The following is a 27790-nucleotide window of genomic DNA, read 5'->3' on the forward strand; positions in this document are numbered from 1 at the left end:
AAACCAAGGAGGCGGAGCTCAGACTGGGCCGGGACTGCTTGCTAACTCCAGGACCAGGTACCGGGCTGGCGGGGGCCGCCTGGTGCGCTCCGGGGATCAGTTCCTCCTCGCCCTGACGCCGATTCCATCTCCTCAGGGGCGGGCCTTCATCATAGCGGCCACCCTTCGTCTCCCTCGTCCTCCGCGGGCCCCCTTTACACACGAATCCTTCTCGATTCCCACAATGAGGGGCTGTAGCCCGAGAAGAGAATAGGCTTGGGCCTGGCCCGGAGACACCGCAGCGGAGTTGCCGGGCGGAAGAGGCGAGCGCCTGCTTTCTCTCTCCTCTTCCCCCCCTGATTTCCAGGTGGGAAACCTGGGGCCCAGGTGACAGTTTGTCCTGATGTAGCGAAGAGGAGGCATATCCTCTCCCCGGACCCCATTTGCGCCTCCCTCATCCGCATCTCTTCCCAGGCGGGACAGGCAGCAGTAGGTCAAGCCCTCCTAAGAGAAGAGCTCAGGTATTCCTGAATCAGCCTAAACAGAGCTTCTGATTGTCATGTTTTCCAAAATGCTTAAGTGCCCACAGCACCTTGGGGTGGAGATGCGGGATGGGGGTAGGGAAGTGAGCGCGAGGGAGGGGAGTGGTTAAGTAAAATTGTTCAAGTTTTCAGGAAATGGGGAACCAACTTTTCTGCCCAGCCTTCTGCTAAGGTATCCTACTATATTCGAACTTAACTTCATCCCAAAGAGGAAAAGACGTGCCAATTGATCCTTTTCTTACTGTAACATTTGTTGGGGTAGAACCGAATTCCAGTATGTTTTTGTGGCATTAAGACAGTTTTTCATTGACTGATCTATGCTTTTCTTTAGAGATCCCCAACATTGTTTCTTGTCCCTGAAAGTTGAAGAAACCAAATCTTTTCTGATTATCTGCCTCAAGCCTATTCAGCCATAAGATAAAGTGTTGAATTGGTTAAATCTGTTGCCCTTTAACTAGATTTCTTAGAGGTGTTGTGACCCAAATGCAGTGTTTATAGTTGTAATCCCAGACATGGAAGAAGTTTAGAAAACCAGTGACAAAAATAGGGGAAAAAGAAAAATTGATAAGGTAAATAAATTTTCCTTTCTATACCATTTAGCATCTGGTCAGTGTTGTCAAATCAGATGATGCCTTTTCAGTCATTACATCTTTACACTCAGTCTTGAGGCTTCTCCCTAAGCTTCTCTGTTATCACTTACAGCTTCTCGAGCACAGGCTTTGGAATAGACCTGATCAGTTCTCTATTACTTGCCTGTGTAACTTTGGTTATTGGTTGTTGTTGTTGTTTTTATTTTAATTTTTTGGCCATGTCATACAGCATGTGTGATCTTAGTTCCCCACCAGGGATTGAACCTGCTCCTCCTGCAGTGAAAGCAGGGAGTCTTAACCCTTGGACTGTGAAGGAAGTCCCATGTCTGTGTAATTTAGGCATTTAACCTGAGTCCTAATTTCCTGATCTGTAAAACTAGGATCAATAATAACTTATTGTGAGCTGATCTCCATGAAGCATTTAACACAGATGCTGGCACATGCTAAGTTCACCATAAGTGTCTGCTGCTTTGATTATTTTCACTATTATTAATTTAACAGACACAAGAGTGTCCATGTTAAGTGTTGGTCACAGTAGCCCCTGGGAATGCAACAGTAAACAAGATGCATTCCCTGCCTTTACAGACTCTAGTGTAGGCCGTTGAGAGAGTGGTCTGTATAAGGATTGAATACAGAGGCCAAGCATCTAACCTGGGTTGGGTGGGGCAGTCTTGTAGGACTTCCTGTAGTAAAAGGACAGACAAAAGATGAATAGATTGGGAAAGTGTAAGTGGTCCACGAGGGGAAGCAGGATCTTTAAAGTTTTTCCTTTGGGTTCCATTTCCTACCTGCCTTTGAAGTTGTGCTCAGTCGTACCCAACTGTTTGTGACCCCCATGGACTGTAGCCCACCAGGCTCCTCTGTCCATGGAATTTTCCAGGCAAGAATACTGGAGCGGGTTGCCGTTTCCTGCTGCAGGGGATCTTCCCAACCCAGGAATCAAATCCTTGTCTCTTTCGTGTCCTGCATTGGCAGGCGGATTCTTTACTATTGCGCCACGTGGGACGTCCATTGCCTTTGATGCTCCATGTCCTACATATGAATTTATCCCAAGGCTTACTTCCCAGTTTTCTGTTTTTCTCTCAGCATTTTCTTCTAAAGTGAATTTCTGTCACTTGTACAGCTTCAGAGCCATCTCTAACCCCTCTTTTAAGCGTCAGCCTTACTTTTCTAACTAAATGGTATTTCCACTTGGGATATATAACTTTTCTTAACTGCAGCATAACTTAAAAACTCAAACTCATCTTTCCACCAAAATAACTTCCATCTCTGACTTTTCCTATTTTGTCTTTGACACACTATTCTTTGCGGTTACTCAGGCACACACACACAAAAAAGTCATCAGAGTTGTTCACAGGTAAAACAGGTTCCCTGATAAGGTAGTGAGTTTTCAAGCAGAGACTTGATAATCTTATATCCAGGTGTTTATAAAGCTGTTCTTCCAAAGAGTGGAGGATAGACTCAATGACTTATGGTGTCCTTACTAACTTATTTTTCTTTCTCCTTATCCATCTGTTTTTTTCATTGGAGGATGGTTGCTTTACAGTGTTGTGTTGGTTTCTGCCTTACAACAACATGAATTAGTCATAACTATATATATGTATCCCCTCCCTCTAGAGCCTCCTTCCCACCCATCCACATCTGTTTCTCAATATTCCTTCTGCCACAGGCTCATATCACCACAGATGTGGCCCAGAATAATTGTATTCCCTCTTTTTCTTTTTTTCATTATACTGGATTCTAACTAACATTCCTTTCTCTGGGTTGTTTTTACCTCCCTCCTCTCACATCTCTTAGCAGATTATACAACCCCTTACAACCTTCAGTTCAGTCGCTCAGTTGTGTCCAACTCTTTGCAACCCCATGGACTGCAGCACGCCAGCTTCCCTGTCCATCACCACCAACTCCCGAAGCTTGCTCAGACTCATGTCCATCGAGTTGGTGATGCCATCCAACCATCTCATCCTCTGTCGTCCCCTTCTCCTCCCAGCTGAAACACCAGGGAAGCCCCTCACAACCCTAGCCCACCTGAAAAAAAGAATGGAAATGTGGCTGATTTTTTTCTAGATTCTTCAAAAGCATATCTGAGTATTTATTTTAGTCATTTTACTTTGAAAATCAGCTTTGTTCAGATATAATTTACCTGTAACAAAATACACCTATATCAAGTGTACAGTTTGTTGAGTTTTGACAAGTACATTTACATAACCACCATGCAATAAAGATACAGAACTTTTCCATCACCCTGAAAAGTTCTTGTGTGTCTCTTTGAAGTTGGTCCCTTATCTCACTACTGGGTCCAGGCAACCAAGACTTGCTTTCTGTCGTACTTTTGCTTTTTCTAGGATTTTATGTGAATGGAAACATTATGAAGATTTGTGTCTGACTTTTTTCCCTTAACCTGAAATTGTTGCCTATATCAGCAGTTTGTCCCTTTTTATTGCTGAGTAGTATTACATTGGTGTCTGTTCAGTTCACTTCAGTCGCTCAGTTGCGTATGATTCTTTGCAACTCCATGGACTGCAGCATGCCAGGCCTCCCTGTCAATCACCAACTCCCAGAGTTTACCCAACTCATGTCCATTGAGTTGGTGATGCCATCCAACCATCTCATCCTCTGTTGTCCCCTTCTCTTCCCACTTTCAATCTTTCCCAGCATCAGGGTCTTTTCAAATGAGTCAGCTCTTCCCATCAGGTGGCCAAAGTATTGGAATTTCAGCTTCAACATCAGTCCTCCCAATGAACACTCAGGACTGATCTCCTTTAGGATGGACTGGTTGGATCTCCTTGCAGTCCAAGGGACTCTCAAGAGTCTTCTCCAACACCACAGTTCAAAAGCATCAATTCTTTGGTGCTCAGCTTTCCTTATAGTCCAGTTCTCACGTCCGTACATGACTACTGGAAAAACCATAGCCTTGACTAGACGGACCTTTGTTGGCAAAGTAATGTCTCTGCTTTTTAATATGCTCTCTAGGTTGGTCATAATTTTCCTTCCAAGGAGTAAGTGTCTTTTCATGTCATGACTGCAGTCACCATCTGCAGTAATTTTGGAGCCCCCAAAAATAAAGTCTGACACTGTTTCCCCATCTATTTCCCATGAAGTGATGGGACTGGATGCCATGATCTTAGTTTTCTGAATGTAGAGCTTTAAGCCAACTTTTTCACTCTCCTCTTTAACTTTCATCAGGAGGCTCTTCAGTTCTTCTTCACTTTCTGCCATAAGGGTGGTGTCATCTGCATATCTGAGGTTATTGATATTTCCCCCGGCAATCTTGATTCCAGCTGTGCTTCATCCAGCCCAGCGTTCCTCATGATGTACTCTGCACAGAAGTTAAATAAGCAGGCTGACAATAGACAGCCTTGACGAACTCCTTTTCCTATGTGGAACCAGTCTGTTGTTCCGTGTCCAGTTCTAACTGTTGCTTCCTGACCTGTACCACATTTTTATTTTTATTTTTTTTTAATTTTATTTTATTTTTAAACTTTACATAATTGTATTAGTTTTGCTGTACCACATTTTTAAAATCTATTTACTAGTTGGTAGATGCCTGAATTGTTTTTAACTTGGGGCTATTTTGAATAATGCTTTTATGAACATTCATATACAAGTTAATGAGAAGATATGTTTTCATTTCCCTTGAGTAGATGACCTAGAGCAGAATTATTGAGTCATGAGAGGCTATTAAACTATTTTCCAGAGGGGCCGTAGTTGTTTGCATTCCCACCAGCAGTGTACGAGAGTTCCAGCTGGATGTCCTTGTCAACACTTAGTATTGTCAGTCTTTGTTTAGCCATTTTGATGGGTGTTTAATGGTATCTCTTTGTGGCTTTGTGTGTGTCATCATTTCCCTGATGACAAGTAATGTTGAACATCATTTCATGTGCTTAGTGGCTGCTCCTTTATCTTCTCTTCAGATCTGTTGTTGCCATTGTTTAAACTGGGTTATCTTATTATTGAGTATAGAAATTCTTTATATATTCTGTATATAAAGTCCTTTGTAGATACACACACACACACACACACACACACACACACACGCATGCACAGAGTATGTTTTCTCCCAGTCTTTTCAGTTTCTTAGTGGTGTCTTTCTAAGGCAGACATTTTAAATTTTGATAAAGATTAATTTGTCATATTTTTCTTTTATGTTTCATGCTCTTGATGTTCTGTTTTTGAATCTCTACTTATCCCAAGATCATGAAGATTTTCTCCTCTCTTTTCTTTAGTAGTTCTAACTTTTTCTTTAGTTCTATGATCCATTTCAAGTTAATTTTTGTGTGCAGTATAAGGTCAGCATTGAGGTTCATTTTTTTCTAAATAAATATGAAGTTGTATGCAGACTGTTTTTCCCCATAAAATTACTTTGGTCATTCTCTTGAAAAGTAATTGACCATATATGTATGGGTCTATTTCTAGGTTGTCTGTTCTGTTTCATTGACCCATGTATCTATCCTTAGACCAAAGTACACCATCTTGATTATTTTAGCAATAAAGTAAGTCTGGAGTTCAGGTAATAAAAGTCTTCTGACTTTCTTTTTCAAAATTATTTTGGCTATTTTAGCCAAATATTTCCATGTAAATTGTAGCCTGAGCTTATCAGTTTCTTTTGAAAGTCTGCTGGGATTTTGATAAGCATTGCACTGAATCTGTAAGTCAATTTGGAGAGAAATGACATCTTAATAATATTGAGTCTTCCAATTTATGAACATGGCATATCTTTTATCTAGATAATCTTTAATCTCTCTTAGCAGTGTTTTATCATTTTACAGGTCTTACTCATAGTTTATTAAAATTATTCCTAATCATTTTATGTTTCCATTGGTTTATTGATGGTATTTTTAAAATTTCATTTTCTGATTTGTTGTTGCTATATATAGAAATACAACTGGGTTTTATAATTGATCTTTATAAATTAATTTTCTTAAGTATAATGATTTTTTTTGTAGAAAACTTAGGTTTCTACATAGGGCTTCCCTGACAGCTCAGTTAGTAAAGAATCCGCCTGCAATGCATGAGACCCCGGTTCAGTTCCTGGGTTAGGAAGATCTGCTGGAGAACGGATAGGCCACCCACCCCAGTATTCTTGGGCTTCCCCTGTGGCTCAGGTGGTAAGGAATCCGCCTGCAATGCAGGAGACCTGGCTTGGGAAGATCTCCTGGAGAATGGAAAGGCTACCCACTCCAGTATTCTGGCCTGGAGAATTCCATGAGCTGTACAGTCAGTGGGGTCGCAAAGAGTTGGACATGACTGAGCGGCTTCCGCTAGATTTCTATGTATACAGTCTTGTTATTTATGAATAAAGAATTTTACATCTTTTTTTCCCATCTGTATGCCTTTTATTTCTTCTTGCCTTTTTGCATTGGCCAAGACCACTAGTACATTGATGAAGTGATAATGTTTTTGCTTTGTTTCTGTCCTTAGAGGAAACTCATTCATTCTTCTTACTATTAATAGATGTTAGCTATAAATTTTTATGTGTATCTTTTACCAAGTTGACTTGGTAAATCCCATTTCTATCCTATTCCTTTTTGACTATTCCTAGTTGACTAAGAGTTTTTTGGTTTTTTTTTAAACTTGTGGCTTAGTGTTGAATTTTGTTAGATGGCTTTTCTCCATCTATTGAAATGATTGTATTTTTACTTGTTTACTCAGTTAATAAGATAAAATTACATCATTTAAAAAAATTCCTTAAAATTGGTTGTTCTTTATTTGCAAGCAGCTTCAAAAACAGTTTTGTGTATGTTGATTCATTTTTTAATGTTAAACTGATCTTTTATTCCTGAACTAAACCCTCCTTGGTCATGATGTATTATCTTTTAGCCATTCTAGATATAAATTCTTAACTATAAATAGCAAACATAGAACAAAATCAGGATGATATGAAAAAACATACATTTGAGAAGTGGCAAAAGGTCTTGGGAATGGGTAACAAAAATATAAAACTTAGCAAAAAGGTTGGAAAATAAAGTTTGAAGAAGTTTCCTGGAAAGTAGAAAGCTGTAAAGTAGGAGTGAAATATAACTTTAGTGGATAATCCTAGAAGTACACCTTTAACTATTAGAATTTCTGTTGCTATTTCTTGCTACAAAACTAATATTCCCCAGAATTGGAAGACCCACATTTCCACATTACAAAGGCTGAATACTTTGTAGCTAGTCTGGATTATAGCCAGAGGATGGAGGGCCTCAGGAAGGCAGTCTCCAGGGAAAAATTGCAATGAATGAGTTTGAGTGTATGGAAAAATACATTGATAAGACTAATAGCCGAAATGTTGAGGTATTTGGGAAAAGTTAATAACTATATGGAAAAACAAGCAAGTGAAAAAATGAGGCAGTTATTAACTCTGCTGGGGGTGGGGTGGGAGAAAGTGTGTGTAAGACAAAAGACATAGTCATCTCTAACTGTTTGCCTCTGCTAAGAACCAAGTCCTCAGGCTTCCTAGGTGGCACTAGGGGTAAAGAAGCTGCCTGCCAACGCAGGAGACATAAGAGACTCCTTATGAGTTCGATCCCTGGGTCACGAAGATCCCCTGGAGGAGAGCGTGGCAACCCACTCCAGTATACTTGCCTGGAGAATCCCATGGGCAGAGGAGCCTGGCCAGCTACAGTCCGTTGGGTCACAAAGAGTTGGACACGACCGAAGCAACTTAGCATGCAAGAACCATGTTGGTGTACTCAGTAATGTAAATTTGGACCATGGTTTTAACCAAAAATTATGTCAGAACTATGTTGGGAGAATGAAGGCAGGAAAGTAGGGTGCAGTTGATGTAGGAGAGCCTAGTTTTCTCCTACCGTGGTGGGAAGTTAGTAGATAAATGTCTAAAATGGGTAAGTCATCACATGTAAACAACATGTAAAAACGATGATTAAAAAGAAGGGTAAACAACCAGAAGAATTAAAGGTAATTGCTTATACAAAGGGGTCAAGATAAATTAAACATTTTTTTTAAAACCTATAACAAACTTCACTTTCCTTACAGAGAAGCAGTATTTTGGAATGTATTTGGCCATAGTACATCCAGGTTTATTGTCACTGAAAGTTTCTCTAAAATATCTTTATAGTCCAGCAATTTATAGGTTTAGTTCAGTGCTTTTAACGGTAAACTCAGTAAGTTTTTGTTAATCAACAAATATTTCTACAAAAGCGGACTTGACTAACAACTTGTGTCTATTTTCCTTTTAGGTTTAAATTTTTGAAATTGAAGTAGGTCTACACGTTAGGAACTCATGTCTTTTCTTGTAAGTAAACCAGAGCGAATTAGGGTGAGTGTTTCTCTTCTGCCTTTACTATTTTTTATTTTCTGAAAAGCAGTGTGTTTTAGCAAATATTGTAGACATTTTTTTTTTCCAATGTGATGCTCAGAATCATATAGAAGGGAGAGATGTAGAAAGTCAAGCAGGTATTGCAGCCTCCACTGCACAGAACAGAACTTGCAGGCACACGCTGACCAGAGACACAGAATATCATACTGCCCACCAGCTTGTCTGATAAGAAACAAGGTGGCTTATTTTATGAGTATCAGTCACACATTAAATGAGTTGCTGGCCCTTTTCATTGTAGATATGCACCCACTAATGATCTGCCTGTTTTCTGCGCGTTTTCAGTGAGTTTGTGGGTTTTAAAAATCAGCATCAAATTGTAATCATTGGAACACTTTTTTGAGCCCAGGCCATCAGCAGTAAAAGCACAGAGTCCTAACCACTGGACTGCCAGGGAACTGCCATCATAGGTTTTGACTGAAGACTCTGAAAAATTTTGTTACACCTGAGAACTTCACTAGCTAAAATGACCTCAGGAACAAATACTGGGTTTAACTTCCATGATTTCGTAAAAGACTGTCTTATTTATTATCAAGTATTCAAATCCAGTAGTAATCATTTTAAAACTCTTTAACAGTATATATGTAATATGAGACATTGTGAATAGACCACCACCTTTTGTGGTTTGTGTAATCTCAGCTCCTTGACCAGGGATTGCACCTGGGCCATAGCAGTAAAAGCCTGGAATCCTAACCACTAGGCCACCAGGGAATTACCTGACTATACCACTTTCTTTAAATATTAAGGTGTAAATTATATTTTGTGGTACAATGCATATGAATATTTTATATGAAGTTTTTTTTTAGGGTGTTGCTTTTTTACTAGGAAAAAATTGATACAGAGAAGGATAGAGAATGATGGTATCGTTTCAATTCATAGTCCTTATTATGCAGCTTTTTTTTGCAACTTATTTCTGAATGTTCCTTATCCTTTTCTTCTGTTCATGTGGATAAGAATAATTTATATTGGAAAGAATAAACTTTGCTATTAAGAGGGAAAAAAATAAAGAATACTTTGCTATTAAGAGGGAAAAAAAATCCAGAATCCTGAACTCTGCCCAGTGGAAAGAATACCCTCAAGCCAATGGGCTTCCTGGGTGGCACTAGTGGTAAAGGTTTTCACCTGCCAGTGCAGGAGATGTGGGTTCGATTCCTGGGTGGGGAACATCCCCTGGAGAAGGAACTGGCAACCCATTCCAGTATTCTTGCCTGGAGAACTCCATGGATGGAGGACCCTGCCGGACTACACTACAGTCCATGGGGTTGCAAAGTCAGATGCAGCTGGGCACACGCACAGGCAGCCACTAACTTCCTATTGTAAACTCTGAATGTTGATTCAAAGTGATACCAGCCCTTAAGTGAAATGCAGCCTTGTTCCCGTTGTTTTTGTGTATGAGCTGCTTTTCTCTCTCAACGTGATTCAGGTGAAACCAGACCTCTGATTAGTATGATGGAAACCCATACTTGTTTGAAATAGGCCAGTTATAGAAACCATAGATCAGTCATGCTAGTTCAGTCCTTGTAAACTTGGTAGAAAATTTAAATGTTGATGATGTCTTTAGAACCCCTACTGGATGAAAGAATACGTAGCTGGCTGATTCCTTTTACAAACTACTAGGGGCTTGTGATGGAGAAGGCAATGGCACCCCACTCCAGTACTCTTGCCTGGAAAATCCCATGGATGGAGGAGGCTGGTAGGCTGCAGTCCATGGGGTCGCTAAGAGTCGGACACGACTGAGCGACTTCATTTCACTTTTCACTTTCATGCATTGGGAGAAGGCAATGGCAACCCACTCCAGTGTTCTTGTCTGGAGAATCCCAGGGACGGGGGAGCCAAGGGACTGCCGTCTATGGGGTCGCACAGAGTCGGACATGACTGAAGCAACTTAGCAGCAGCAGCAGCAGCAGGGGCTTGTGAAAACCTGTTTCATCCCTGTTTTCTGTGCTGTGAATTCATATTTTTTTCAAATTGGCAATAATGACCCAAAGCATGTAGAGTAGACAGCCATGGACTGACTAAGATGCAACCCAAAGGCAGTTTTATATACAGGAAGGACAAAAACAGTTCTCATTATTAGGGCCAGTACTACTTGTCATCTGTCAGATTTAAGAAATGCTCACCAAATTAGACAAAGAAGAATAGAGCAAGGAATTAATCTATTGTTTTTGGTCTATTTAAATCCCAGTTTCTTTTCAAAACTTTTCCTTAGTAATGTAGCTTAACTATACTACATGATTCAGTTTTCATAGTTGTATTTTTGTCTTTCTAATGGCTGATCGCTAATTTTTTGTGGCTTGGAAGAAGTACTAATTCTCTCTGGGGTTTTCCTCTTTAGCGGTGGGTCTCGGAAAAGTTCATTGTTGAGGGCTTAAGAGATTTGGAACTATTTGGAGGTAAGTACAGTATGGCTTTTAGCCATCAGTTCAGGATAAATATCTCTACCCTTTTCTTAATTAAAATCAATTTATAGATATTAGCAATTCCAAGGGAAAGTTGTTATATTTATTTGGTTACAGCTGTTATATTTATTTGGCTCTTTTTTGAATCCATGGTTTCCCCCAAATTTGAGGGCTAATCTGGCAGTTAGTTGTCCTTGGCCTGTCTTGATTGTTAAAAAGCCAGTATTTACTTAAAAGCACACATGTTTCTTCTAAGTATTTGTCAAGTTGAAATACTTAAAGGGAAAAAAATAAGTGTTTAAAAGCCTCTAGCCTTGAAGATTTAAAAAATAAAATTATGATCAGGACAGAGGTAGCAGTGATATAAAAGTTATGGTTTTACTGATGAATCTAGTTGACTCATCTTTTCATGAGACTTAAAAGAGACTAAAGAAAAAAATCTGTCAGCACAAAGGCACTAACTTCCTATGTAAATTCTAAATGCTGATTCAAAGTAAAGTAAATTTGCAGTTTGGAGGTTTAATAGACCCAACCCCTTCCCTTTGGCTATTTTCAAATTGAGCTGTTTTGGGAACTGTGATCTTAACTGAAGGCAAGGAAGATTCCTTTTCTATAAAAATAGTAGTAATAAAGCCCCATTCTTTGTGTCTAAACACCACAGATACTCACTGTAGCTCCTATAGCTAAAGAAATGGCTTATCAAATTGAGTATATTGGTTAGCTGATCCAAAACACCCTGAAAGACTTGAGTAATTGAAAACTCAAACACGTTAGTTACCAGGTGGTACCTATTAATTTATTTTCCCTAATGCCACTCAGAAAACTTCTGGAGTTGAATTATTCATGAACTTTGTCGAAGGGCTGTGTAAAAGACAAATGAGAGTTTAGAAAAACGATGAGTTATTTTTGTTTTGATTATAAAGAATAAAAATAATTACACAATACAGGCAAGGCTTATGGAACAGAAATACTATATCTGCTCCCATACTCGTCTTCCCATCACTAATGGTAACACGATGGTTTAAAAGTAAACACTGGCATTGATGAAAATTGAGTTGGAAGTCCAGTTTACATTAGTTTAAAATATTCCGGTTATGTGAATTAGATGATTTGAGTGTCTTGAGTGTAGGATTTCTGGGTGTCTTGATAATTGCCTAGTCTCTGATCTGAGGAGGATGAAGAAATTGTTCTGTATATCGTTTACAGCTTAATGAAGTGTATATTGAGGTTAATACAGCTTGGGCTTTGCCTTCTATGAAGACTGGGTTTCATTTCCTTTCACCTGTTCACCTGGCTTCTTATCTTTGCCTGTAAGAAGCTGTCTTAAGCAACCGCTCCTGCCGTTTGTACACCAGGAAACTGATCCACGGCACACACACACATCTTATTTCGATAAATTGAGGCTAATTTACCCTGCAGATATTTTGGAGATGTGTAATCATTCCAGTCCTTTACAGTTAGAATCTTTACTTCGATTATTTTTCAGAATGGAGAAAATAAAAAGCACAGATACAGAAGTTGTCCTCTTTTGGAGCAGAAAGTTATTTAAGCTGTGCTTTGCTTTATTCGTGTTCACCAGGTGTAGCAGAGGGCCCAAAAGCCCTTGCTTTCATTCAGAACAGAATGTATCTGACTGAAGAATCAAATTCAGTAATGGTCCCACAAACACAGGTTGCTGTATTAAAACTTCTTTTGTCTTTTTTTGGCAAATCTATTTTTCATTTCCTGTACTCCCTGGGAAATCACCAACAGTGTCTATAATTTTATAATGAATTTTTATAAAAGTATAAGACTCTGAAACCAGCTTATTGAAAGTAATATTGCGTGCTGATGGAAAGTAATTGTATAACTGAAACTATAGCAGTTGAGTTGTACTCAGTAAATACCTGTAGAATAAGAGTCTTGCCAAGTTTCGAAGAGCCATAGATTCATATTTAAAACCCCATATATCTGCAGCATTTTTACTGTGCATCTCTGTGTGTGTGTGTGTTTATATGTAGCACTGTAGGCAGTTTTTGCTATAATGACTTAAGTGGTTTCTATTAATAAATGTAGCCCTAAGTGCAGTGATTGCTGTTTTAAATGTGGGTGTGTCTTCTGCCAAAAACACAAAATGCCAACAACCAATTTCTCTACTCCAGAGCAGCCTCCGGGTGACGCTCGGAGAAAAGTAAGTGATTTCCTAGGCTGTTGCACCGTGGCTGTTGCATGGAGTTGGCTTGTGGAGCTCTGTTTGGTTTTTTGGTTGGCTTATCATTTTACATTTCTGCTCGTCTGCCCTTGAGTTTTATTTGCAATATCATTCTTCTTGTGGGGACTCAGGTTTCACCCCGGAGAGATTCTGATGTGTACTTTGAAAACTGAAAAAACATCTCAGGCACTCTTTCTCTCTCCTCCCCTCCTAGCTCTCCCCGTCACCTGGCTGCCCTCTCCAAAAAAAAAAGAGAGAAAGTTTCAACAGTCTAACGTGGTTATCTTGCAGTGACTGGTGGTACTATATTTTCTGTCCTTAGTCAATTAATAATAGATTTCAGTCCACAGAGAGAATATAGATCTTTGTCTAGATTATAAGGCAGGACTTCAGATCTACTTTAAAAACAAACCCCCAGATTTTAATGTACAAAACAGAAAATGTATTCTTTTATTGGCAGAAGTTTTAAGAATCCTGTCCCACTTCTGACTCTTCTACTTTATTTTACCAACGGGAATAACAGCAGCAAACCAAGCTGTTTCTGATACGGTGACTCAGTGTCTTATGCAGAGAGAATCAGAGCGCTTTCCTCCATAGACCTCTTTCTCTTTTCCAATGACGACCTTCGTGCCTTTTGCAGGCAGCTCCAAGGTGGGTGAAAGATAATGCTGCTCACTAGGAGTTGATTTTTTTTAGGAGTTTATCTTTGAGCGAAGCTTGCTTGGCAGTGCCTGTCTTTCAGATCCGAATATTTTCCAGTCGGGAGACCAAAAACGTGCCCTATACGAACAGTTAGGTGTTCTTCCGGAGTCCAGTGCCAGTTGTATATAGTTTTATGTTTCCCCAGCTGCTGATTTTATACCAAAAGTCATCCTGTGTGAAACCTGTGGGAAGTTGAATGTACTTATTTGTTGGGCATTTCATAGATAACGTCTCTGTGTGCTTTATTGCATTTTGTTTTACATTCTTTAAACAAAGTTATTTAATGGTCATTTCTCAATATCAGTAGCTTATGTATTTTTCAAATGCTTCAGAATGAACAAAATACTTTTCACGGTAGGGGAAACTAAGAAAAGACTTTGATAGAATAAGTTTCTTTAGGCAATTTGAGAGTACACATTACACTAATAAAACTACGCCATGCTATGTTTAAAGAGAATGGACTTCATATCTCATCCTTTTCATCTGAATTTTGACCTTGTCTAAATCTGAAACAGTATAATGGACTAACCTGTGTTTCTTGTGGGAAAATCAGACCAAACCTCTTCCTTTCAAAATATTATTGCCTTTGTTTGTTTTCCTAAATAAAGATCAGTTTCTCTCTGAGTTTAGACCGTGGAACATCCACAACGCAGAAAGCCTCCATTTTGGGGTCATTTCCAGGGAGCTGGGGACAGAATGGTAGAGGGGCCAAGCAATCAGCGCTAGTTCACTGCATAAACTTCCAAACTGCCCAATGAACTCATTCATATTCCCAGTTACCTAAAGAATTTCATTTTCTAAAACACTTTAAAGTACTTTTCTGTAGTCCACAAAGACAGTTGAAATACTACATTTGTCAAATTACAAGCTAATCATATCAGTACTTAAATGAATCATTCCTTACCTAAGCTCAACAGAAGTATGGCTTTAGTGCATAGATAGTATGTCTTATATGCACTCTTGGCAAGAGACGCGGAGATGGGTAGTTTTAAGAAAAAGTATCCCATCTGTAGTTTTTCCAAAGGGAATTATTTAAAATGCGTGTAAAAAAATTTATCTCAGGACTCAGCTGTCTTTCACAGTCCTCTTTTTCAAATTAGAGAAACAGAAGGCATTTTGCCTAGAGGTCAGAGGAGAGACCTTAAAACACAGTCGTTCCGGATGTGTTCTCATCGGGGCCAGTTGTTGGCTGCTAATAACACGGACTTTCTCACATGCAGGTGTCAGATTCTCATCTGCAGAGTTCCCCTGGTAACAGGAGCTAGGGAGTGTGTTGTAGGAGGGCTGGCATTCACAGGCTAGGTCTGTATGTTGAACTGTCTCCAATGCAACGGGCTGGTACATTTGCTTCTCCTCTTCAACCCATGGGAATAACAAGGTCATGGGCAGAAAACCTCCTGAGTTCAAATGTTGGCTTAAATTTTCTTTCTTTTTTTTTTTTTTTTTTTCCATTTTTTGGCCACACCGTACCAGGGAAGTCCCATAAATGATTCTTTTTTAAGTAGATGCCAGCATGGTTGTATGCATCGGGGAATACATCAGTGAAGAGACATACAGGCCCTGTCCCCACAGAGCTTATATTCTAGCATGGGAGACCAGACAGTAGACAGATAAACTGCGGTGATCACTGCAAAGAAAATGCCAGTGACCCCAGTGGGGAAAAGAAGCGAGATGACATCATAAAGTGACTGGGCGCCTGTTTGCCTTTGACTAGAATAGATGAGTTGCAGCCTCGGAGGTGAGGAGGAAGCATCAGTGAGAAGATGGGGAGGGCAGGGAAGGAGCAGGTCAGGAGTGATCCAGACAAAGGCACAGCTGGCGCGCGTTTGCTACGACCACTTGCTCGCGGGGGTCAGGTGCAGCGAGTCTGGGCAGTGAGGCAGCGGCCGAGTCAGGTGGATCCTCGGAGGCCAGAGTAGGGGCTGGGTCTGAAAGCACCCCCTTGGATTTTCTGTTAACTGGCGACCCTGATTTTCCTGAGGGTATATTGATACTTGAGAAAACAGCAAAGCAGAGCGAGAATATGTGTAGCAGGTTTCAGGTTCAAGGTTATGATGGCTGTCTCCTCGATGAGCGCATCCTGGCTGAGATTCTCCACAGCTGGGGGTCGCCACCTTGGAGCTCTTTTTGGCTTAGGCTTTTTGCTCAGATCGCTACTCCATTTTGTTCCTTGATGGTCTGAATCTCTCTCAGCTGCGGGAGGCACCTGGCGTGTAACCAGTATCTGGTCTGAAGATGAGACTTTGAAGAAGCTGCAGTGGCTGTTAAGTGATCCTGGAACCTGTTTTCAGAGCATCTGAAAGCACAGCTACATGCAAAAACCAAAAGCAAACCAACCTTAACCATGGATCAAGCTCTATTTAGGAGTCTCTGTTTTCTCCATTTTCTCTGTTCCACCTTCTTTGTGGAACAGGAGAACGACCAAAAAGTAGACAGCAGGCGAGGGAGGAGAATACATGTTTACTGAATACCTGTGATCTACCAAGCAGCGCTGAGCTCTGTACATGTTTCATCTCGTCCCATTGTCACAGAAACTCCAACTCCGTGAAGCGGGAATTATTCCAGTGATGAGATAACGGAGATCCCAGGGGTCAGAGGGGTTTGCCCAGGGTCATGGCACAAGTGACAGACTGAGTTCAAGTTCAGCCTCTCCCTGGCCCCTAAGCCTTGAGTCTTAGCATTATCCCGTATGTTTTGCTTCAGATAGTCTTTCCCGAATTATCTTCCCCCAGATTTAACAGATGTAAGACACACAAGGCATCTTTGAGAAATATGTTAGGTTAAACAATGTTAGTTTTTGTCAAACTACAGAACTTCTCAAAGCCTTTAACATGCGTGCACCCCTTGTGATTGTCCACGAGGAGGAGTGTGCTGCATGTTGTAACTTAACTGGATGTGTCGACTGTTTTTTATGCATTAACTGCCAGGATCAGTGTTCCATGGGGCCTACTTTGGGGAAATCAAAAAGTGGTAGAAGAATGGACAAGAGACAGAGGCATTTTCACTCTGGAGAAAATCCACATGTCCAATAAATACATGAAAAGATGCTCAACTTCATTAGCAATCGGAAATGTAAATCAAACCCACAAAGAGATTGGCAAAAATTAAGTCCAAATACACCAAGTATTGAGGAAAAGCTGGGTTGACAAGAGCAAGAGTATTGCTGGCGAGAGTGTAAACTGATACAACCTTTTTAGAAACCAATTTGGCATTTTTTCTCCTAAAGTCAAATGTTCATATACTCTGTGACCTCCAGTTCTACTCCTCAGTATAAGCTTTAGCGTAACTCCTGCATGTATGTGTCAAGGGACCCATTCGAGTGTGTTTTTAGTAGCACAGTTCATAATAGCAACCCCAAAAGCCCATCAGCATTGAAGGATAGACTGAAGTTGTTCATAAGGTGAATATTACACAGTGTGGCTAAATACAACAATATAGGTGAGTCTCAGACATATAAAGTCAATCAAATGAAGACTACAGTTTGCTGACAAGGCTCAACTTTGCTCGACTGGGTTCTCCTTAGTGTAAGCGCTGCTGGAGACAAAACCCCATTTGGTTTCTTGCACCACTGGCAGCATCAGTTGTTTTGAAAGCAGATGTGTTTCAAACGTCAGGGACCCCCCACAAGGCGATACCAGAACATTGCTCAGCTCACACACTCCGCTGGCTCATGCTGAGCCAAGAGCCTCTGAGTCTTTGAAGACCTTTTCCTAACCAGAGGGCAGGTTTATGAACGCAGCCTATGAAATACGAGCTGGTCTAAGAGTCTTCATTTCAGTTAGACACACATCTGAAGAAAAGAGGATCCAAGAGAAAAGTACTGATAGTCCCTAAATAATACAGATAAAGTTAGATCTGGAAGAAGGACACTGAGCCTATTAAACTGAAGGAAGAGCGATTGGCCTGCCATTTACTTTTTTGGGCATTTCCCATCAGGACCTCACCTGTGATGCCCGCATCCGAAGTGGCTGAGACCCAGCTTCATCTGCAGCTGAAGTGCACGGGGAGCAGGTCCCTTCTGCTGCCTGGGATGAGGGCCGAGACTCGATGGCTCTCTTCCCTGCCTGTAGCCCCATGTGTTAGCTGTTTTCTAGCTTCCCTTAGAAATGTCAGGGAATGACTGGTCTGGCCTCTTTTTTTTTTTTTTTTTTAAATTAATTTATTTTGCTGTATGGGGTCTTAGTTGTGGCATGCAAATTCTTAGTTGTGGCCTGTGGGATCTAGTTCCCTGACTAGTGATTGAACCTGGGTCCCCTGTATTGGGAGCTCGGAGTCTAAGCCACTGGACTGCCAGGGAAATCCCTTGGCTGGCCTCTTGGTTTGCTCAAGAGGGAGACTCTTATGGCCAATAGTGAGATTCAACATTTGATCTTTGGGAATTATTTTCATCAGGATCTTAAAAATAGGACCCTAATTGCAACTGGAAATCCAAGAGAACCCCCTACCCACCCATTTCCCTTCTCTTTTCTAAATGTGCCTTTCTCCGGACATCCTTCCCAGGTAAGAATTTCAGAGCTTTTAGCTATGAGCCAGCTAAAGCCACAGCTTTTAGCTATGAGATGAGCCAGTTGTTGGGAAGGACAAGCAAATCAACTCAACTATGCCTGACCCTCATCCCCATCCACATTTGTAGTTAGCCCTCACGCGTACTCTCAATATAGTGCCAGTGGCGGCACTGAACTGGTGAGATTTTACTTTACCTTTCTCATCAAACGGTGCTGGAACTGCTCCAGAGTCCAGATTTGGGTGTTTAGATGCCAGTCTCCTCATAGGTCTGAATTACCGTCTTCCCCATTCCCACCCCTGCCCCCAAGTTTCTCTGACTAACCTTTTTTTCTTTTCCTGTAGACCAATGAGGCGAGCTCAGAGTCGATAGCATCCTTCTCTAAGCCGGAGATCATGAGTAGCTTCCTGCCGGAGGGAGGGTGTTACGAGCTGCTCACCGTTATAGGTAATGTCCGAGACTGTCATGCTCCAGGGAACCGCAGTGGTCTTTTCAGCATCCTCAGATGAATGTGTGCCAGAAGCTGTCAGCCAGTTATCAGGATATGTGGTGACAAAACTGGCTTTTTGGGGAAGGTCTTCTGTGGTTTTCTTCTTCAAGGTATGGAGAAAGAGATCAATCACGTTTTCAGGAGAGGAGCTCTTTTTCAGTTTTTTTCTGCACACTCCTGGTGTCCTGGGCCATCATCAGTTAGGATAGGTGTCTGAGAAGGAACTGATGGAAGAAGAAAAAATCAAGATATAACAGAAGTGAAAGTTTTAATCTGAATTTTCTTTTAAAATCAAGTCTTTTTTTAAAATTGGGGCATAGTTGATTTCCAGTGTTGTGTTAATGTCAGGTATGCAGCAAAGCATTTCAGTTACTCATATACATATATTCATTCTAAAATCAAGTCTCTTTAAAGAAGATGAAAGCTGGTATTGCTCTTGTCCCTGTTTACAGCCTTCTTCTCTTTTAGGCAAAGGATTCGAGGACCTGATGACAGTGAATCTAGCAAGGTACAAACCAACAGGGGAGTATGTGACGGTGCGAAGGATTAACCTCGAGGCTTGCTCCAATGAGATGGTGACATTCTTACAGGTAATCGGAAAGGACTGTGACACTTGGAGGGTGGGCTCTTAGTCCCAGTAGTAATTACAAGGCATGTTTACATCTGTCTTCTGAAATAGCTGGCAGGAAACGAAGGTAGACCAAGCCAAGAAGTTAAGGAAGCTCCCAGTGAAGAATCTTGGACGTTTGGTATTAAGGATTCTGCAGCACTGCTCAGCCCGATGTATATTTCCCTCTTCTCTAGAGACGCATTGTGGCTCATGTATTCATGTATCTGTTATTCAGCGAGGCTAAGTAACTCGCCCCTGCTCACACACACACTAGTAAGTGACGAGCTCCACACTCAGACAGTCTCTTTTCTGGTGCAGGGAGGAGGGCCTGAGTCAGTGTATTTTAAGTACAGTTGGTTGGGCCCCTTCCCCTTCTTCAGTTACAGCGTTTTTCTGAATTCAACTCCTCTGAAGGTGCTCTGATACCAGTTCATATGTTCAGAGTAGTTTTGTGGGTCTCGGGGTGGGACAGAAAGTCAATCCTAGCTCAGTTATTTGGAAAAAGCATACCTGAGTTTGTTCGAGAGCGCACTGGGTTCTGTGATTCTTTTCTTCATTCTGTAGAACTGTGGACAGGTTAGAAGGGGCTGGCTGTTTGGCCTTGGCTCATTTCCCAGAGGCCAGGACCCTGGAGTTTCTGTAGTTCTTTTGTGCAATTTTTTTTCACATCTTTTGTCCAAATTTACTTTAGAATTCCATCAGTCTTAGGCTTTCTATAGCTGCTGCTGAGGAGAGGAGCTCTCAACCTGAGGTCGCTGGAGAAATCTCTTCTCATGTTTAGTAGTTGTTCTTAAGGCGCTCTTTCCACATTTCCGTTTCTAACAACACTTTCCTTTGTAATAGGAAAACATTTTTTGTTGTTGTTGTTTTCTTGTCTTAAAGAGGAGTTGTGTGCCTTGGCCCTTGAAGGTGAGCTAAGCTTTTAACTTCCCAAGTCTTCAGTCTGCAGTTTGTTTTCACGTCTCCGAGGCAGTGCACTGCCACCCTCTGCTGTCTCAGCAGTTGCCCTGGCGGTGGGGAATGGTTCTCAGGCCCTTTAGGACTGGCTGGCAGAGCCGGAGTTAGGCAGAAGCTGGTGGAGCAGGGCTGACTTCCCTGCAGAGACAGCAGAGCCTGGCTCCTCTCGCCCCAGTCCCGGCCGCTCCCGGGACTCTCGGTCCCCGTAGTGTTCACGCTGCCACTGTCACGTTGTGCCTTCTCCTCGGGGACCCTTGGTTCTTTTTTGTTTTTTTAATATTTATTTGGCTGCACCAGGTCTTAGTTGCAGCATGAGAACTGTAAGTTGCGACATGTGCGATTGAGTTCCCTGACCAGGGATCGAACCCGGGCCCCTGGCGTTGCAGAGTGTGGAGTCTGAGCCACAGGACCACCAGGGCAGTCGCTGCCCCCTGGTTCTGACTGCAGCTCACCAATGCTTACAGGGGGAGCTCCACGTCTCTAAACTCTTCAGCCACCCCAACATCCTACCCTACGGAGCCACCTTCATTGCAGACAACGAGCTGTGGGTCGTCACGTCGTTCATGGCGTACGGTGAGTGGGCAGGGGGTCCTGGCGGAGAGGGGTTCTGTGCGCTCTGCCAGCAGCTCGCTTATGCGCCGCCTACCTACCCTGTCCCCTCGGCCCTCTTCCTCAGGCTCCGCCAAGGACCTCATCTGCACGCACTTCATGGACGGCATGAGCGAGCTGGCCATCGCTTACATCCTGCAGGGGGCGCTCAAGGCCTTGGACTACATCCACCACATGGGCTACGTGCACAGGTGCTTGCTTTCGCAGGCCTCTCAGCCTTTCCACGAGCGGTGTCTGGGATCGTGAGCCCTCAAAGGAACGGTTGAAGGTTGAAGTCAGTGAAGCCAGAGGTTAAGTCGAGGCGCGAGTCCTGCCCTTGCCTCTGCTGGAGGCGCGGAGCATTTGCCCTGTCCGTGCGAAGCTGCTGACTTTCTCTTTACTGAGCAGCTTTTTCCTGAGGACTGTGTGAGGGGACTGACTATCCAATGTGGGCCTCTGCACCCACCCGTTCCCTCCTTGGAGCACCCCTGCTGGGGTGTGCTCCCCGGAGTCAGCCCTCAGCTGGGAGGCTCAGGAAAAGACAGATTGCTCAGTAGATGGTGTTGGGGAGAAGCAGTTCGGGGTAGGAAAGATGGTACAACCAGGACCTCTCCCTAATTCCATGTGCGGAGGAGTAGTTCAGATGTTTGCAAGGCCTAAATGCAAGCTCTAGGCTTACATAGAAGGAAATGCAAGGAAATATTTTTGTGACCTGAGGCACACCATAACTTCTAAATATTTTACACACACAAAACATAAGGCCAAAAAAAAAAATGGATTTGATTTGATTATATCAAGATTAAAGCTTTCTTTCCAATACAGGGCACCAGGGACAAAGTTAAGAAAGGAGTTAGAGTGTGGAAGCTGTTCATTTTGTCCAAAACCGATTTTGTGAATCCGTAAGAAAAAGATAGCAAAGCAATAGAAAAATGAGCAAAGGATATGAAGTTTATACAAGGGAAAACCCAAAACACTAATAATGGTCATATGAACACTCCAGAGAGGCTTTGCAGGTGGCACAGTGGTAAAGAACCCGCCTGCCAATGCAGGAGACCTAAGAGACTCAGGTTTGGTCCCTGAGTCGGGAAGATCCCCAGGAGTAGGAAATGGCACCCCACTCCAGTATTCTTGCCTGGGAAATCCTATGGACAGAGGAGCCTGCCGGGCTACAGCCCATGGGGTCACAAAGAGTCACACATGACTCAGCAAGAATTAGAAAATCAAATGAAAACAAGGTTATGTCACTTTATGCCCGTGGGGGGCCTGGCAGGGATTCAGAGGCTGGGTGAGGACCAGTGTGGTGAGGAGGTGGGCCTCCCATCCACATGGTAGAAGGTGGCCCCACACAGCCAGTCAGCGTCACTCAGACCCGGGGCCGTCGGTGCTGCGTCTGGGTGCACACCCCAAAGAAACCCTCCCACAGGCACCTCAGGGGATGTGTGCATAGACATCTGTGTTCATATTCGTGCTGATTAGAGTCAACATGAGTGCCCTTTCCTAGAAGAATGGATTAGTAAATGTCAGACCCCACTCCAGAGTGCAGGTGGCAATTAGAAGCAACAATGAGGTGTATACCATTGGCAACACAGTGGAGCTCAGAAACATAACCCTGAAACATGGGCTGCCTAACACAGTACCATTAGGTCAAAACAGAAAATGCGTGCGAAACAGTAGTACACTTTGTGAGAACACCTACAGACGGAAAGTACAGATTAAAGAGGAAGACACTAGAGGAAGCAGTGGTCTGTGAGCATAAAAGAGAACTTGAACAAAACATAAATAAGTTTTAAAACCTCGTAATGTGTAAATGGGGTCATGATGTCTTTTCTCTTTCCGTATGTTTGGAATTTTTCACAAAAATACATGTTCAGGTATATATAATATGTATGTATATGTGTACTCACATATTATATGTATATATATATGTTGTTTAGTGGCTAAGTCACGTCCGATTCTTTTGCAATCCCATGGACTGTAACCCACCAGGCTCTTCTGTCCATGGGATTTCCCAGATAAGAATACTGGAGTGGGTTGCCATTTCCTTCTCCAGGGGATCTTCCTGACCCAGGGATCAAACCTGAGTCTCCTTCTTGGCAGGCGGATTCTTTAACACTGAGCCACCAGGAAAGCAATAATCTGTATGTATGTGTATAATACACACCCCAGGGGAGAGAGCTGACTGGTTCTAGTGTGTGAAGACAAAGGTTTGTGCTGTGAGGGCCTCCTCTGCCGCCTGGTGACACACACCCCCCGCCCACCAGGAGCGTCAAAGCCAGCCACGTTCTGATCTCCGCCGATGGGAAGGTCTACCTTTCGGGTTTACGCAGCAACCTCAGCATGATCAGCCATGGGCAGCGGCAGCGTGTGGTCCATGACTTCCCCAAGTACAGTATCAAGGTTCTGCCCTGGCTCAGCCCGGAGGTCCTCCAACAGGTCGGTGCCCTGGATCTCAGGAGCCCCTGCCCCCACCGACTTGTGATACCACCCTCCAAGGAGGCCTTCAGGAAGTTCTAGGGATGGGGGGGCACCCTCTGCTTCTGAGCGGAGTCGGGGGTTCTTGGAAAGAGGGCTCCCCTGTTGGCCGGTAGACCTGGGAGGCCCCTTGCAGCACAGGTATGCTGTGTCCCTGGCAGGTGATGCCATTACCCCTGGCGGGTCCTGAGCTGCACTGAGACTCCCTTCAGAGATGCTCCCATCTTACGGGAAGAGAGAGCGCCAGATTCTCGAGCATTTGGCGCTCTGCATCCCTGCTCTAAGCGGGGCACTCCCCCCTGCTCCCACACAGCCTTAGCCAGACACTCTTTAGTTCTAAAATAGCAGCAACTCCTCAGCGTACAGGCGAGGGAAGCCTCGCAGCTCATCCCAGTTTGGGGAGTTTCTGCTCCACCTGCTTCTTTGTCTAAGAACAACAACCAAGGCTCCGGTGGAGTGACCTGTGGCTCTTCTCTCCTGATATAGAATCTCCAGGGTTACGATGCCAAGTCTGACATCTACAGTGTGGGAATCACGGCCTGTGAGCTGGCCAATGGCCACGTCCCCTTTAAAGACATGCCTGCCACCCAGGTGAGCCTACAGCTAGGGATCTCCTGTCCTCCTTTCCTGTCTGCCTCCCACAAATGCTTGTTGAGGACCTCACACTCTGGACACCAGCCCGAGATGCTAGGATGAATACCCCAGGCCTTTCCTCCAAGAGCCCCAGTGTGTGTGGAGAGGGTATAGTTGTGTGACTGTTCACTTGTGTCTGTGATAATTGTGGTGGAAATGGAGCCTGGGAGGTGGGGGTCACAGAAGTAAGCGCTGCTCATGATCACAGGCCTGGAGCCCACATACCAAGTGTCTATTTTTACTTTTAAACTGACATTTCCCCCCCTCCACCCAATTTTTGGCTGCACCACATGGCATGTAGGATCTTAGTTCCCCAGCCAGGGATTGAACCCATGCCCCCTGCAGTAGAAGTGTGGTCTTAACCAACTTGACCTCCAGGAAAGTCCCTGAGAAGTTTTTCAAGTTTATAAAATATGTTTTGTTTTTTCACTTTGATCAGTATACCTGAAAGCTGTTGTTCTTCAGATACTAAGTCATGTCCAGGTCTTTGCAACCCCATGGACTGCCACACGCCAGGCTTCCCTGTCCTCCACTGTCTCCCGGAGTTTGCTCAAGTTCATGTCCATTGAGTCGGTGATGCTGTAGAAGGCCGACTTCTAATTTAGAATTAGACTTCTCAGGTTCAGTGCTACCACTTTCCAGTCAATACCTTTGCAATCTCCAGCCTCCTTCTGTTCATGCTCCCTCCGCTTTTTTTAATTTACTTATTTTTAGTTGGAGGATAATTGCTTCACAATAGTGTGTTGGTTTCTGCCGTACATCAGCATGAATCAGCCATCGGTGAACACATGTCCCCTCCTTCTTGAACCTCCCTCCCACCTCCCACCCTGTTCACGCCCCTTTGAATTGCCTGCTGCCCTTGGCTTCTTGGCGCACATGCAGCCAGGAGTCTGTATTGTCTCCCTTGGAGCTGGACTCAGGGAGGAGACTTATCCAGATCTTGCCAAGTCCAGGAGGTGGACTTGGGCTCTTTGGGCAAGGATTACCTGGGGCCAAAGTTCCTGGAGCATGATCTCGACCTGGAGGAGGTGGTGGGGGCCGGAGGGGGTGGGTTGTGCCCGTTGAGTAAGCCTCTCCTTGAACCCACAGATGGCCTGCCCCGTGGGGACAGAGGCGGCTGGAGAGGGGCCAGAGGGCAGCTCTCGAGGAGGGAACCCGGGGCGGCTTCAGGGAGGGGACACTTGAGACTTGAAGGCAAATAGGAATTAACTAGGTGAAGAATGGGAGCTTCCAGTGGAAGGAAACTTTTCAGCAGAGGGAACAGCCTGTGACAGACCCAGTCAAGAAAGCACAGAATCTGAGGACAGGAGGTAGTCATATGGCTGAAGTGTGAGTGCTTCTGCGGGGCTGCCAGGTGGCGTGGCTGGAGAAGGAAGCCCAGGCAGGTCACGAGGGCCTTTGTGGGCCAGGCCAGCATGTTCCGTTCCTGTCCTAGGGCATGTGGAGAACTGTCAAAGGCTTCTGAGCACAGGAGTAATAGCATCAGATGCGTGTTTCAGAAAAGTGAGTCTCGCAGATGGATGAGCTCTGATGGACTAGACAAGAGGGTGTGGATGTCTGTCTAGGTACAGAGTCGAGAAAATCAGAGTAAGACAGTGACAGGCCTTTTCCCACTTCTGTCTTTGCTGCCCCTGAATCACTCATGTGTTTGGGGAAAAGTGGACTTGTGAAGGAATTCTAGTCCTTCCGGGGGCCTCTCCAGCCCGGCCCTGGCTCTGTCCTCCCCAGATGCTGCTGGAGAAGCTGAACGGCACGGTGCCCTGCCTGCTGGACACCAGCACCATCCCCGCCGAGGAGCTGACCATGAGCACCTCGCGCTCCGCGGCCAACTCGGGCTTGAGCGAGAGCCTGGCCCCCAGCACCCCCAGGACCTCCAACGGCGACTCGCCCTCCCACCCCTACCACCGCACCTTCTCGCCCCACTTCCACCACTTTGTGGAGCAGTGCCTTCAGCGCAATCCGGACATGAGGTGCACCTGTGGGGCTTGGGGTGGGCCTTGCGGGGAACCCGGGGCTGGGGCGGGTGTTGGAGAGGACGCACCTGTCCCAGAAAGGTCTGGGTTCCCTGGAGGAGTCCGAAGTCCCCACAGTGGGAGCGGGTGGCACAGGGTTTGCCAGGAAGCCAGCTGGGTCACTCTGGCTGTTGTTTCTTGAGCCGAGGGAAGGAGAGGGGCACCTGAGGGTAAGGCAGTGGCAGCAGGATTCTGGAAATGGCACAGGGGTGATGCTGGCCTCTTCTTCCTCTGCAGACCAAGCGCCAGCACCCTCCTGAACCATTCTTTCTTCAAGCAGGTACAGTAGCCTTCCCTGGGCCCCCTGCTGGTGGTTTTCCTTGCTTGTGGCTCCAGCCACCCTCAGTCCCCTTAGTTTTGGGTCTTTAGATATTATCTCCTCCTCCCTGGTGGAGGCTCAAATGGTAAAGAATCTGCCTGCAGTGTGGGAGACCCGGGTTGTCCTTGGGTCGGAAGATCCCCTGGAGAAGGGGATTCTTGCCTGGAGAATTCCACGGACAGAGAAGCCTTGCAGGCTACAGTCCAGGGGTGGCAGAAGAGTCAGACATGACTGCATGACTAACACTTTCACTTTCTCGATGGGTCAGAGACATGACCATGTTTCCAAAGTCCATTAAAGGCGCTGCTCCTTCCTCTCCCCTCAGAGACTCCTGCCTCTAGCAGCCTGCTTGTCCCTGACCCATGGTCCCTTGCCCCACCATGTCCTGAGGCTGGAAGCAACAGGATCCACCCGCAACTCTCTCCCCAGATCAAGCGACGTGCCTCAGAAGCTCTGCCCGAGTTACTCCGACCTGTCACCCCCATCACCACTTTTGAAGGCAGACAGTCTCAGGATCACAGTGGGATCTTTGGCCTGGTAACAAACCTGGAGGAGCTGGAGGTGGACGACTGGGAGTTCTGAGCCTCTAAAGAAGGTGCCTGTTCTCCATCCTGGGCTGCGTGCGCCTCCGGGACCCTTCCTGAGGGCTGGCCACATTCCCACCCTCTTGGGGGCAGATGGGGCAGAAAGGACATTTCCACCAGGAGAGCTGGCTGCTTAGGGACTGGAAAGGCAATTCTTGGAGAGAAACTTTACTGCTTCAAGGCTTTTGAGACATGAGGGAACCCCAACACCCAGGGATTGGGAGGGGCCAGAAATCTAACATTCCCTGTCCTGTGAGCTCAGGCAGCCTGACCTCTGCAGAAGAAAGAGCCACTGTCCTGGCCTGGCCGTGGGGGTTGTGAAGTCCAAGCCCAGGGTTATATTTGCCTGGGGAGCTGTGGCTTCCCATGCTGGCTCTCCCATCAGCCTAGTTCCTTTCTTCTCCCCTAGTCTCAGATCCTATAGGTCCATGGAGGGACCCCGCCCCATTCCCCCAGGCTTCTCCCTAATAACTGAAGGACAGGGTATTTTTTTCTCTTTAAGCACTAGATTAAGGCTTGGGTGGTCCATCCTCCTTTCACTCGGCCCCTGACACCTCACTTTGGTTCATCTGGGTAGCTCCTTCCTTTCCCACCAGGAGTCCATCTAACTGACCCCTGCTGGCTGCCTTGGTGCTGCCCAGCCTGAGGGGCTTAAGTTCTTATGCCATGTTAGTTTCATTGCCAGAACAAATTAAAAAGTTCCAGAGAATCCACTGGAGAGTGGCATCGTTGTGCGTTGGCCATGCAGGCTCGGACACAGGTCATCCCGCCCTGGGTTCTGCCATCTGAGAGCGTTTCCATGCATGCCCATGGAGGCATAGCAGTGACCTCCTTCACGAGACAGCCTCACAACACATGTTTCCTTTAAAACCCATGATAGATTTGTTTTTATCTGATGTT

General features: G+C 44.4%; 1 protein-coding gene and 1 long non-coding RNA gene across 51 annotated transcripts; one reads left to right on the plus strand and one right to left on the minus strand.

Annotated features, from left to right (window-relative positions):
• Positions 1-27603, plus strand: STRADA (STE20 related adaptor alpha). Of its 50 annotated transcripts, none has more exons than XM_086356989.1 (15): positions 1-57; positions 137-346; positions 8293-8372; positions 10765-10822; positions 12970-12998; positions 18570-18672; positions 19184-19305; positions 19395-19598; positions 20747-20855; positions 20959-21082; positions 23132-23303; positions 23829-23933; positions 25704-25945; positions 26225-26267; positions 26632-27603. In XM_086356989.1, exons 3-15 carry the CDS (start codon positions 8337-8339, stop codon positions 26845-26847), a joined length of 1563 nt encoding a protein of 520 aa, XP_086213115.1. In that variant the 5' UTR covers positions 1-57; positions 137-346; positions 8293-8336; the 3' UTR covers positions 26848-27603. The 50 variants fall into 50 exon arrangements, with proteins under 50 accessions (XP_086213115.1, XP_086213121.1, XP_086213117.1 ...); XM_086356995.1 differs by having other exon boundaries at positions 26736-27603; XM_086356991.1 differs by lacking the exon at positions 137-346 and adding an exon at positions 347-500.
• LOC147351373 (uncharacterized) lies at positions 13439-14806 on the minus strand. The gene is made up of 3 exons (XR_015147445.1): positions 14626-14806; positions 14251-14406; positions 13439-13903 (listed from the first exon to the last, which is right to left on the minus strand). It is a non-coding gene; the product is annotated as an uncharacterized LOC147351373 (long non-coding RNA).
• Positions 27604-27790: the final 187 nt, after the last annotated feature.

This window comes from Bos grunniens, chromosome 19 (genome assembly GCF_055505025.1).
Source record: "Bos grunniens cultivar Pamir isolate PY7600 chromosome 19, Bosgru_T2T1.0, whole genome shotgun sequence".
Classification (NCBI taxonomy): domain Eukaryota; kingdom Metazoa; phylum Chordata; class Mammalia; order Artiodactyla; family Bovidae; genus Bos; species Bos grunniens.

Bases quoted from the DNA above. Each gene is read 5' to 3' on its own strand.
- STRADA (XM_086356989.1), top strand. From the start codon at position 8,337: ATGTCTTTTCTTGTAAGTAAACCAGAGCGAATTAGG. The intron at 12,999-18,569 runs GTAAGTGATTTC...CTTTTCCTGTAG, and splicing joins CGGGTGACGCTCGGAGAAAA to ACCAATGAGGCGAGCTCAGA. The intron at 19,306-19,394 runs GTAATCGGAAAG...CTTCTGAAATAG, and splicing joins AGATGGTGACATTCTTACAG to CTGGCAGGAAACGAAGGTAG.